Raw genomic sequence first — 13,973 nt, 5'->3', positions numbered from 1 at the left:
AGATGAATTTCACATTTTATTGACAGATGACCAAACTAAGGATACGAGTACAAACCGCTTAGAAATTGTTCAAATGTTCCAAACCTTATCAAAGAAAATTTGCAAACTTTGGTACAGGTGGTGAAACATAGGTTTACTATTTTGAACAAGTCAGAAAAATTGGAAACAAAATTAAACATGGTAGTAGGTCTAAATTTCCAAACGTATCATCAGCACACAAAGAATGTCTTTTATTGCATTTTCTTCATACACATTACTAATAAAACAACCCCTTGTATATACACAATGGTTAATGTGTTGCCGATTTCAGGTTTTTTAAAGGGAGATATACTGAGAGCAACTTATTTAAAAAAGTGACACGTTAAGCTTTGTCTTGAATTTTCATTAAAAGCTATCAAAATCACCAAATTGCTCCACGCCTGTTTATACCGACCTGAGATTTATTCGGTCACCACGTTATCGAATAGAAAAAGAACACTCTTAATATGTCTCAACAGACAAATTTGCTGGGTTTGGCGGAGCAGTGATGACTTGCTTGCTATATAAATGCTTCTTTGTTTTCCAATTCTTCCCTGTAAATATTTCAAGTTTAATGAAGCTATATTCCAATAACAATGTCGGAAATAAACCTTGGACCACCACTAGCACACGTGGGCCGGAGCCCAATCAGTAATATTTTAAGGTAACATGACTACTAGCCTTTTGACTAAAGTGAACATATAGTGCTCACTTCATGATGAACGTTAATGATCAATTGCCCTTTAACAGTCGTCCGATATTTGTGCATTATTTGATGTTATTCTCGAGCAAACTTTCATATCATTCGCTCACTTCGGGTTTTCCAGAAAAAAAAACATGTGCGAATGTGCAAACTGATCTATAAATGAAAAGCGTTGGAATGCATTGAAATTTATGGCATATGTAATTAGATTTTGATTCAGATGAGAACACAATTTCTTGATTGACTCTTGTCAATTTTTACATTTTTGTACACCAATTGAGTTAAAGAAACCTTTGTGAAAATAAATTACTTTGTTTCCCCACATAATCGTATTTTCCCCTTATTTGATATACTTAATTATTATGTATTTTCATAACTTGCCTTTATACTATATTGATGGGTTTGAGATCCCTTCATGTCATGGTCAACACTTTCTATGTTTAGACTATAGTAATCTTCTATCTGGCATAAAATCATTCATTTGTTGATCGTTGAAATAAGGAACATTGTACGTATTTAACTAAATTTTAAAAGGGTCTAAATACATATACGTTGTACTCAAACCAATAAAATTTGTTATTGACTTAACATTTCCTTTTATATAAGACGGCGAAAGAACCAAATTCCTTAAATTGAACCTTTACCTATTGCACAAAATTAAAATGATGGTTTGAATCATATTTCATTATTCATTTTCAAGTAAACTAAATTTATTGTAAACATTATACTCTGTAATAGTAAACACAAGTTGAGAAGTTACACATTTCAAATCGCATTTCTCTTATAATAATCAAATAATTATTTTGCCAAAGAAACATCCTACGGCGTATGCTAGGGTAATACCCTAGAATATCCCGGCTCTGCACTTTATCCCATACAAGTAATAATAAGAAATTGTTATAATAACAAATGCATTTTGTATTTGTATTTAGAGATATCACAAAAAGTCAGGTTGTATAGGTACCATGCTTATCAATGTACCTGGACATTAGCATTTAATTATTGATTAATTATATAAAAAATGCTAGTTGTTTCCTTACAAGTGACGTATATTACATTATTATACCTTTACCTCTCTGTTTTTCAGTAGGTAACGTCTCCGTATTAATCACTTGAGTTTTTCTCGAAGCACTGCTTAAGCATATGCCACTGTGAAAGGATTTATTTCCTCATTAGATATGAAAATCAACAATATATAAAATCAGTATAGTAAAAGAAACGCAAAAAGTAATTCATATCATGTTGTAAAGCAAAATATTAGAAATCTTTTTTAAAACATATTGATAAGTATAACTGAATTTAACGTACATGGTTTTTTTGCTTGTTTTGGCATATGCAATTAGATTTTGATTCTATTAAGAACAAAATTTCTTGATTGACTCTTGTCAATTTTTCCATTTTTGTGCACCAATTGAATTTAAGAAACCTTGGTAAAAACAAATTACTTTGCTTCCCCACATAATCCTTAATAAACTTCGTTTGTATCTTCATAAAACATATTGATAAGTATATTTAAATTCAACATAAATTATCTTATTGCTTAACTGCGTTTTTACCTTTAAGACTCGCCGGTACTTTTAATCAACATATATTAGTTTAATTGTGTAGCACATATGTAGCGGTATTGATTGTTGTAGTAAAGTAAAAAAAATATCAAAACATTGCCTGATCATATATTGAACATTTTTGTTATATTTTTATTTATGGTTTCAAATATTCAAAAGTAGGATAACATATCCCTCTTCACAAAAACACACAAGATACTTCATATCAATGAGGTAAGCTAAATTGAAATTTATACTAAAGTCCTTCATTTTTATTATATTTGCTGATAAACGTAAATTACGTTAATCTTAAAGAATAAATAAAATAAAATGTCTTTTATGGCAAGTTTTGTTTACGTTGTGATAAAGGTTAAATTTGGCATAATATATTTAGTATCAAGGAATATATCAGAAAAATGTACTTAATTCACTTGGACACAGATATAAGATCAGACAGTCACAGTTGTTTTTGAAAAAATCGTTTGGATTGTTTGGTAAAATTCAATTTATTAATATTAAATTGTTCTTTAAAAAATCATCATTTAATTTTTAAATATTAATCTTACTACAATATTTCTAATTTGGTGCATAAAGTTATTTTAATTTTACTTTGCTAATAACATGCACTCTTATACACATTCGAATTATATTTAATATTCATTTTATTTATAAAAAATATCGATTTAGATACAACATTTGACATTTGTTTTAGTCAAAAGATATACACATTTTTGTAGATTTTCAAATGGATAGATACACAAGAAAACTTATAGTTGTTGGGGAAAATGGAAACGGGAAAAGCTCAACATGCAACACACTTCTTGAAAAAGAAATATTTGTCGGAGCGAATAGAGCACGCACCGCTCGATGTGAAACCTGCTTTATACATATGGGGTCAGTTAATGTTTGGCTGGTTGATTCTCCAGGGATGTTTGAGCCAAACAGTGTCCTTGCAGAGCGTGCATTGGAAATACAAAATGCAGTAACAGAGTGTGGAGAACCTCACGCTTTTTTAATTGTGTTTAAAGCAGACGCACAGACGGACGAGCGCATAATACAAACTGTTGATATGCTTCGTCTTATCTTTGGACAACAGGTCATGAATCACGCAATTATTGTAATAACGAATGCAGCTAAGTTCAAGTCTGACGCAGATTTTCAGAAATTCTACCAGACTGGTAAACTAAAGGAAATAGTCAAAATGTGTAAAGAGAGGATTGTTAAATTAGAAAATATAAGATACACACAAGAGAGAAAGAAAGAAATGGTTGATGATATATTTGCGGTAGTTGATAAAGTATCAAGAATGGGAAAGCATTGTTTTAAAAACAGTGACTTGGAAATTCATAAAGACATGTTAGAACAGCATCTAGCCAAGGTAGATGCTGAAAAAGCCGATAAATGAGCAAATAGAATTGATGAAAAAACGACTTAAAGAGCAGCTTCCATTGCAACAAGGCGACAGTGGTTACTATGATGTGGTAGATGGTCACTGACATTAAGCACATTTAAAGTTCTATATATATGAACAAAGTTTTTACCGCCTCTTATCCGAACAATTTTTGTTCCAGCTCAAAGATGCGTACGGGGAATGAGAAACAGATGCAAAAAGATACATAGTATGGCATGACTAGATGTAGTTATTGCTATTTATCTAAATGTATATACTCGTTCCTTTATATATTATGGTACGCCCTAAGAAGTGTATTTACTTAGAAAAATGTTGTTACTTTCATGTGTCGATGCTATTATGATAATCATTACTTTATGTTGTTTGTTCTGATGTTTGAATGTTTGACTTCAGTTTATCTTTACGCCGATTTTTACAACATTTTGTTTTTATCTCGGAGTATCCACCTAACCGATATTCCTGGACAACTACATTTCTACTCATCTAATATATTTCCTCGGACAAATGCCTGTTAAATTAAATTTCCGCAATGAATTGTCACAGAGAAATGACGCTTCGCCCGAGGACAGAACAAGGACCGCTTGATCCGGAGCTATTTCTTTTGAGCTAGGCGGGCGGACTTTGCCTTCAATGTTCGGTGGACAATAGTTGAGTTGTATAAGAAACAGTGCCTTCTGATTATTTTGAGCAATACACACGGCTACCTGGATGCGGCGTTCTTATTCGGATGCAGTAAATAAGATTTCCGCATATAAACTGTAAAATAATTTCATTGTGACTGTGTTCTTTGTAACAAGCGGTCTACTGATAGATTGCAAACCAGCCGAAATTTGACGGAAATAACCAGTTTAAAACGAACCACTATGAAGTTTATCTTAAGTAATTTAAGAAAAGCGATAGTGTAATTGAAAAAAAAACATGTAGTTTTAAACATTTAATCCAATGAATGATTTTTTCCTATATAGATTACAGATCGTGAATTGTGATAAAAGCAAATAAATATGAGTATGGTAGTAAATCTGAATTACCTCCCCTTACATGGAGCTAAATTATTGCACAGGTACCCATTTTCAAGGACAATCCGTGACCCATTTGGTATGACTCTCGAATCAGAAATGAGAAGTCTGAAATTCGTGATCTGTTGAATGCTACATTTAGTACTGATACTATATTTTCAGTCTTACCTTATTATCCACTAAATGCAAGAATAATTGCAAGCACGTGTTTCCAAATAAAAGAAAGAAAATGACTAAAAATTTAATATGCAAATTTTTTGTCGGCGTTCAAACTTTTTTTCTCTTTCCGATCTAATACTGTCTACCACTAAACAAATTTCATATGCTGAAGAAGACAGAAAAATAATTGCAATGTTGCCGGATCGGTTTGACTGATTCTGTTCATGAACTTAAGAGGTATTGCAAGCTACCGTCAATGACTTCTAGTCCCGGTTAAAGCCAAATTTAAACATGAAAATAGTAAATTTTGAATTAAGAAACATCCGCAGATGTGCTCACACGGAGGTTTTCCTGTAACCTACAATACTATTCTTCTTTTGCATCACGGTAATGTCTAATAAGAATGTTACTAATTACTATTTATGTAAGGCTCGTTATGTGTCATTTGTGTTGTAATGTACATTTGTTTCATTTAATTAGAACATATTAAAATTGCATTGCTCATTTATTACCGAAAACATGACTATAAGCAGTTTCGTTTAATCTTTAACATATCATGTACATGCATTGTATATTATATAAATATATAATATATGATTTTGCTTCAGCAGATGTTGAGTTCCAAATCTTGCATTGGCCAATATTTTGTAAAAGTAGTCTCTACAAACAGGACAAATAGTTTAACTTTTTTCTGTTTTGACGACATTAATTTGCTCTATTTTCACTAACAGTGTGCAGACATTAAATAACCAATATACTAGAAGGTTGGTGATCCAATCCGTTTTAAATTCATCTGTATTGTACATGAACGTAAGTGGATTGTCATTTTGGATTGATCAATTTCATATCATATGATATACATGTGCGTACATCATGCTGTGTATATAACGTGATTGAATAATCTTAACATGCAAATGTAAGGTAGTTAATTTCTTACGATTCTACTGAACGTTCCACATTTATGATGTCTTTAACACTTTTAAGAATCTCTCGCATATTTATTTTCTGATATGTTTTAAAAGTCTACACTCTTTGTCATATACAATTTTCTTCCATGGATACCCCTCAAATGACATATTATGGCTGATGCATGTATATTAACCCATTCTAACGTAGGTCTTATATTTAATCATTTAAGTAATATCAATATTTTGACATTAAGAGTTGTACTTCGTTTAAAATGTATCTAATATCTTTAAACACTCCGAGACTTTTAATTTTGTTTCATCCTAACATAAGTGTCATTAGGTTGAAATGTATGCAGATAGGTATTATTAAGAACATTCAAGTAATTTCTTTTCCATTTAAAGTTTTTCGTGATAAGTTTTGAAAAAGATCTGCCTTTTTAGTTAAGTTAAGCCGTAAACGGCACTGCAAGAATAGCTATTAGGATAGCTTTATTCGTCGACACGTTACTTCCATTATCCATTTTTCATTTTTAAATAAAGTAATTTTGACATTTTCAATTAATATCATCATCAAGATTATCTAACAATACATAACAATACAATTAAACTTTACATCAGCAGAAACAATGAAAAGTCAAGTTGGCTAAAATATGATATAAAATTGCTAGAAAGACATACGTGAAGAGTATATACAGTTGTAACTTCAAAATTTTATAAGCATATTGCTTAAGAGATGATATAGGCAAGATGTGTAATACAACAATAGATAATTTTCGTCCTCATATTCGAGGAGCAGTCTCACTTATTACTTGAGGGAAGCTTTATTTTCTTATTTTTTTATTGTTTTGTTGTTTCTTTGTCACTAAATATAAGATATAAAATTATTAATCAAATACAAAATAGTAGAATTTGTATATGTTTACGACATGTGCATTGCGCTATTGTTTATATTAATATGATAGATGCTTAATGAATGTTGTCGTGCAATGACATGTTGATAAATGCGAGGGTGACGTCTTGGGGAACAGATTTTTCCTCGGGATGATAACAAACCTGTGTGTTATTTATATAATAAAACGTCGTCCGTTATTAAAATCGATAGTTTACTTAAAGTATCATTCTGCATATCCAAGTGTTAATGGTGAATAAACGAGTTAATTATAGTCGGAATGTTGTCATTTTGGATTGTTTACTACGCCTATGATATACATTGTACATGTGCGTACAAATGCTGTGTATTTAATGTGAATGAATAATCTGATATGTCGATTTGCTTCAAATGTAAGGTTTTATTTTTTAAATTCTACTGAACGTTCCACATTTATGATGTCTTTACACCTTTAAGAATCTTACATATTTATTTTCTGAGATGTTTTAAAGTCTACACTTTTTATCATAAACAGTTTTCTTCCATGGATACCCTCAAATGACATATTTTGGCTGATGGCTGACATGTATATAAACCATCTAAAGTAGGTCTCTATGTTTACATCATTTCAGAAATAACTTTATGTTTGCATTAAGGGTTGTGATCCGTTTAAAATATATCTCATATCTTGTAAACACTTGAGACTTTCCATCTTAAGAATTTTGTTTTATCTTAACATAAGTGTCATTGGGTTAAAATTAATGCAGATAAATATTATTAAGAACATTCAAGTATTTTTTTTCAATTTGATGTAATAAGTGATAAGTTATGAGACAGGCTTGCCTCTTTAGTTTATTTACGTCGTATACGGCTATGAAAGAATAGATATTAGGAGAGCATTATTCGTCGATACTTTACTTCTTTTTCAACGAATAAACCTAAAAAATAAAGACATATACGTCAAGGTGTCACATAGTGACAAATAAAGGTCCTCACGTACAAACAGGCAACTCATTTTTTAGCATATTTTTCCATTTGTCATATTTTAAAAGTCATTATGACATTATTAATTAACATCATCATCAACATAACTGAACAATGAAAAACAATAAAACTTGTTAACAGCTGTCGAGGGAAGCTTAAACAATAACACATATTTATCAATATAAATATCTTATATGTTTTAAACAATAAAATAACATTCCACATTCGTAATATATCTGTGAGTAATTTGAAAATCATTTGGAGAAAGATTTTAGTATTTAGTCGAACAACATAAACATTAGTTATAAGTGTATGCAGACTAGAAAAGTTACAACATTGGTAAGTTACAAGTTAATGTGGGCTAGAAAAATTGTATTTCTTGTTGTTGGGTCAGTGATTTCATTTATTCTTTTGCTTCATTTCTTAAATTATAACTATTTATTTCATATAAATTCAAAGTTAAAATGACTTAATTTTTCTTGATTTATTTATTTATTTATTATATAATAATTTATTTCACTTTTTGTTTCTTTTTCATTGAATATTAAAATTTAATACAAAATTATTATTAGAGTTATAAAAAAGTATACATGTATATCACTTTTGCATTACGTTATTGCTTATATTAATATAATAAATGGTTTATGCTATTTTGCAATTTTTCGCGCACTGAGTAAGAGGCAGACGCCTCGATTTACAGTATTTTCCTCGGGATAATGTATTAAGTATTTAGTGTTTTTTACAAAGCTATGTGTTATTTATATGATAACATCTCATCTGTTAAAATGATCAATCGCACAAACAAAAACTGTCGTGTCCTTTAAAGCGTTTGATTGTTGTAACGAAGTCTCAATTCGTTCTAGATTTTAATCCGTTATGTAACTCAATACCTTATTTAAGTGGCATTATGCCTATCAAAGTGTAAATAAATAGTAATTGTACAGGTTAAGGTCAATATAAGTTTACGTTTTGCAATAATTATGTTCAAATAATGTTTTACTATGCAAAAAAATAAATAAATAAATAATCCACCTGACCCACGGAAAGTTATATAAATATGGTTTCGAATGAATGGCAAAGTTCATTTTATCAAAAAAGGTGCAGGACAGTCCTTTTAAAAATAAGGTAGTTCAAGTCATTTTAATCATAACGCATTGTACAATCACCAAAATAATAGTAGATATTTTGAAACAATTATATAATTTAACTTAACTTGGGGGCGAAAAATAAAATGAATATAATGTCACTTTACACCTGTCTCACAGAATCAATACAGTTGGACATATCGATTTTAAGTTATAATCGTTTTATCCACTGAGTTTCCTTTTCTTCTGACACCGTTCCTTTGTGTTAATCTTAATAGTCTTAATAATGTACAGCGCAATCGAATATTTAATACATTTTTGCGCTATATAAATGTCTTGTATTTGTATTTATTAAAAGATATGACGACCAATATTAAAGAAGAATATACATATCAGCTTGAAGCTTTCTACTCAATTCTAATTGCAATGTATGTATTATAATTATGTCTTGAAATGAATATTGTTTTAACCAACCAATAGTACGGTTTGTATGTATATTCAAAAATATCATATACGCGTACATAATTGTCAAAGGGGCTGCATATAAAGCCCTGTAACAGTAATTCATACGTATGTTCACATGTAAATATAACTGATTTGTCTCCCATATCATAACAACTATAATTGTTCTGTTCGTTTGAATATCGATTGTTGTGATATTGTATGCGTCGGTTTCTTAGTATGAAACATTACATGTACTTTGAGAAAAGGGTTTAAAAGAATTATGGAGAAGGTCCTACTCCTCCAAAATGAGTTCCTGTTACCGAAACATTTTCACCACTACAAAAGGTGTATCGAAGATCTTTAGCCGACACTGGTCTTCACTGAATTATACAAATATTTGACATGTGCAGATAACTGATAAAAGTTTTTTTCCTGTGCCAATAAATTGTCATAATTATTCGTATTATAACCGTATGTCATTCTTTAAGGTTAATTATTTTAGCATGTTTTTCTATAAAGGCTGAACTTTCAAGCTATAAGAACAGCTGAGCGGACTGTTTGTCCGTTTGACATTAATTTTTCTTATTGTATTTTAATTTTTAAAAAAAACTTAATAGTGACATAAATAGGAATTCTTTATTATTCAAAACGATTTACTTTTGTTAACAAGAAATCAATACGCGTAACATTACCTTGTTTTATCAAAATATAATATCAAATTATGTGTGATACTTTACTGATTGATACGTTAATACCCCCGCAAAGGTATTCAAAAAGTGTCTTCTTTAGTCTGTACTAAAGTCTTGTATTGTCCTTTTGTTTTTATATATACTTTAAGGGGAATAAGATATGTGACCTGCTTGCTAACTTTGTCTTTTGATGTCTTATCTGTGATATACAGGCTTCGTAACCTCTGATCCCCTTTCAAAACTCCATTTTTGTTTTGTTCCGCCCATTGTTTCTCGTTTAAGGCACACATCTTTTATTACTTGGGACCATACTCCGCTTTTCATGGAATGAATTAGATACATACACACCGCCAAACATGTTTGGAGTTAAAGTACTTGTTATATTAACCTTGTAATTTGCCTGGTTCTGACTGCAAACACTGTCGCTTAAATGCAGTCATTTCATCTTACATATAAAAAAGACAGGAAAGAATATATCATGTTTTTGCTGTATTGGTAATGATGTAGTTACTTACGGGGTAGTATCAAGCGAGTGAAACAGCAGCAAGAATTATTGTCACAGGAGCTTCTCAATAAATAAATAAGTGTTGATACTTCCAAATAAAAGTATCCCCCGATTCTTCATTATAGAAATGAACTGCATAATACATGTTGTGCATGTTGGACCATTTCCGAATTGTAATTTACAAACAACAAAAAACAATTTGTTGTTCTTACTTAGACATCCAATCAATAAACTGCAATATCGGAGTTATTCATCGTTGGCTGTATATTTCATTGATATGCAAAATATATTTGACAATTATAGACTTTATACCGATTGAACATATAAATCACTTATTTGAAATAAGTGTGAGTACGATAAATTCGTTTATTAACAAGATGTTTCTTGATATTTTCATGCGCATGAGTTTCCTTTCCATTCACCGTATTCCAAAATTCTGTGCCTCCCCTTTTTCTTTTGTCACACCTTCTGCCTTTTATTCTCGTATAGGCTCTTAAAGTTCTTATTATTTCATTTATTTCGTGTTCCTTCCCTACATCGCAATCCTTTCTATTGGTTTGGTGCCTTGAGGGTGACCTTCTGTTGTGGTTGAGATGTTTCGGGGGCTGCGTTCGGTTAATGTCTCCTGGCCTTGATTATTATTCTCATCTTTAACTGGGTCGTCAACGTTAATGGTGGTCTCGTTACTTGTGACAAAATTTATAATTCAATAATGAGTTCTAAAAGCAGTGTAAAATAATTCGTTAACATGGTTAAACAGAATTTGTAAAACTGGGAAACTGAACTAGAAATTGGAGGAACTCAAACCTTTGAGAAACAAAAAAAGTTTGTTTTCGCAATTCCTTCTGATTAATTAAGAATAAGTCGCATATATTATTTCAGAGGAACCCTTTACATAATTTTTCAAAGCCGATAAGATGAATTTCAAATTTTAAAATGACCAATGAACAGGAATTTTACGTATGTGCAGATTTTCCCTGTAAATATTACAAAATATCAAACTGATATAAGACGGCCTCTGGCCGACAAAAACACCATTTTATCTCTTTTGGCAACTAGCTGTTTGTCCACAGTCCCCGTTATATCATTGACATCATTCACGTTACATTATATATTAAAATAGAGAAAACAAATATCCCCAAAGAACGCCATTAACAACAAAATTGAAAATATTGCCGGCTCGGTTTGATTGAGCCTTTTCAATAAATGTACTGGAACGTTCTAGCAACCGTCTACGCCCCTAGCACTGGCTAAAGCAGAATTGTATGTATAAACGTGGTAATAGAGAGATTGTTAGTTTCAAAACATCCGCATGTGATCATACGGCGGTTATCATGGCACTTTCAAGGTGAATTTTCGTGCCATTCCATGAAAAACGGCGAATATGGTCCCCAAGTAGAAGAATGCATGTTCCTTCCCAAAACGAGAAAACAATGAGCGGAACGAAACAGAATGGAGTTTGAAAGAAGATCTGATGTTATGAAGCCTGCATATCACAGATAAATCTTCAAAAGACAAATTAAAAAAAAAGAACAAAAAGGATGATTTAAGACTACTCATGTAAGAACATATTGGAACCACCCATCCAGAAAAAAGGATCAATTAGAATGAACTTTAACATTATAAACATACATATACACAGCAATAATGTCGTGCCGAACGATATTAAGTGATCGAAAATATAACAACTTTGATTAAATGTACGGGCCTCTATGTCACATTTATGTTTTAATATTTTGGCAGCATTTAAAAATTTAGAAATGAATAGACCACCTCTGACATGAAAGAAAAGTATCAGTCAAGATTATTTACCCGTTGATCGTTCATGTGAAATCCATGAATCAATTATGTAGACAATATACTAGAATTGTTGGGGATATGTTTTACACATGTTATAGTTTTAGACAAAGGGAGGAATATTCATATTACATTTTAATCACTTACAATTGTTATGATATACTTTTGTTTTTATTATTTTGTCATAATTTCTTTATCACGTTTGTTAGCCTACGTCATTCAAAACTGTATAAGTGTTAACTTTAAAAACTATGAAATTAAACTGGAATACAAGAGTTACTTTTGTAAACCATGGATTAAATTAACAGTAATATCAAAATTAAATAGGATAAATGTAAATTGCGATAAGCAGTACATCATGATCGTGTGATAACATTTCAAAGTTCTGTCTAAATATATTGCTTGAAGTAAGTGCTATTTAATTTAACCGCTCTTTTAAAGAATATATTTTTTAAATGACAAACTGTTCGTTTACCACTTTTCTTCTTACTCGGTTGTTGTTTATATCTAGGGGTTGCAGTGTGAAAAGTACGTAGAACTTGATAACACATATTCTCTTTTTAAGGTATCAGGATTTAAAAGGATACTTGCTTTATTGTCAAGTTGCAGGACATAATGTTCTGTTCTCTGATCTGCTTGACAGGCAATCAAATCAAATAACAACTTGCCACGCATGTATTTAATAATAGAGGATATCATATGAGTAAAGGTTTAATACTGCATTTATTGACCAAATTGTATAAAATAATATTATGTGAGCCTCTGATCTGAAAGATCGAGAATGTTTAGAGTAAGTTATCAATTCGTAATTTTTCTCTATGCTTTTTGCATATATTTCACGAGGTCTCTATTTTTATCGGATTCTTTTATTCAAACCAGCTTCTTTACCTTTGTGACGTTAGAACTGTCATTGTAGTTATAATTTTGCAGTCTTTCATAAGCGTTGATTGTATAAATTGAGCATAAAAGAGGTCTTTTAGCGTTCGAGAAAAAATGTTTTTTGAATATACAGACTGAATTTGGTACAAAATAATTGATTTATGATTACTTTTTGGTAAATACCATTACAACAATCAATCTGTTGAAATATAAATTATCTATTTAAGCGTGATAACTAAAAAGATCAGCCTAATGTAAGTTTTTTTAATATTGCATACTTGTCACATTACAAGTCTTGTAAGTATTTTTTGTATTAGAATTACTTTCTTACCAGGTAAGCATTAGTGACAGCATATTTTTGTTATTTAATATGTGCTCCCTCTCTCTTTTCACATTGCATACAATAAGTATAATTATGCAAACTTAAATGATTTACAATACATCCTGAACGTTCGGCCATTTTTCAAAATGTCGGACAATTCCTGTTGGTGTGTAATCTAGTGCAGATTTTTCAACTAAATATGCCTCATTAAATTATATTATCGTCATGTCAAAATGTTACAAAATGTTTCCTCAACAAACAAAAATGTTAATTTAAATTATTAATAAAATTCCATTTTTTGCATGACGGATCTACGTTTATATGAATAGATAGAAAGAAAATAGAAAAAAGAAGATAGATAGAAAACGCATAAGAGGTTCTGAATGAGGAACATAAATTTACAAGTACAAATGTTGCTGCAATGCAGCAATTGAGAAGCTCCGCGCAAAAAATGCGCTTATTACAGATATCGTACCAAATCATTTGTACACACAAGTCATTTTCTATTTAGATAAGGACTAGTGTACATTATTCCGGATGCTTTGTAAATCATTTAAATTGTTATAATTATACTTACCGTATGCACTGTCCATGGCAGAGGGACAAGATATAAAATTTAAAAACAAACGCTTTCACTGATG

General features: G+C 30.6%; 1 protein-coding gene across 1 annotated transcript; it reads left to right on the top strand.

Moving 5' to 3' along the window:
* Window positions 1-2,709: 2,709 nt before the first annotated feature.
* LOC132738254 (GTPase IMAP family member 8-like) lies at window positions 2,710-3,670 on the top strand. Its single transcript, XM_060725722.1, has 2 exons — window positions 2,710-2,759; window positions 3,003-3,670. Exon 2 carries the CDS (start codon window positions 3,011-3,013, stop codon window positions 3,668-3,670), a length of 660 nt encoding a protein of 219 aa, XP_060581705.1. The 5' UTR covers window positions 2,710-2,759; window positions 3,003-3,010.
* The last annotated feature ends 10,303 nt before the right edge of the window (window positions 3,671-13,973 follow it).

Source organism: Ruditapes philippinarum, unplaced genomic scaffold (genome assembly GCF_026571515.1).
Source record: "Ruditapes philippinarum isolate M1 unplaced genomic scaffold, ASM2657151v2 ctg6469_1_1_1_1, whole genome shotgun sequence".
Lineage (NCBI taxonomy): Eukaryota > Metazoa > Mollusca > Bivalvia > Venerida > Veneridae > Ruditapes > Ruditapes philippinarum.
Note: the sequence above shows the minus strand (reverse complement) of the source record. Positions and strands in the feature narration are given on the sequence as shown.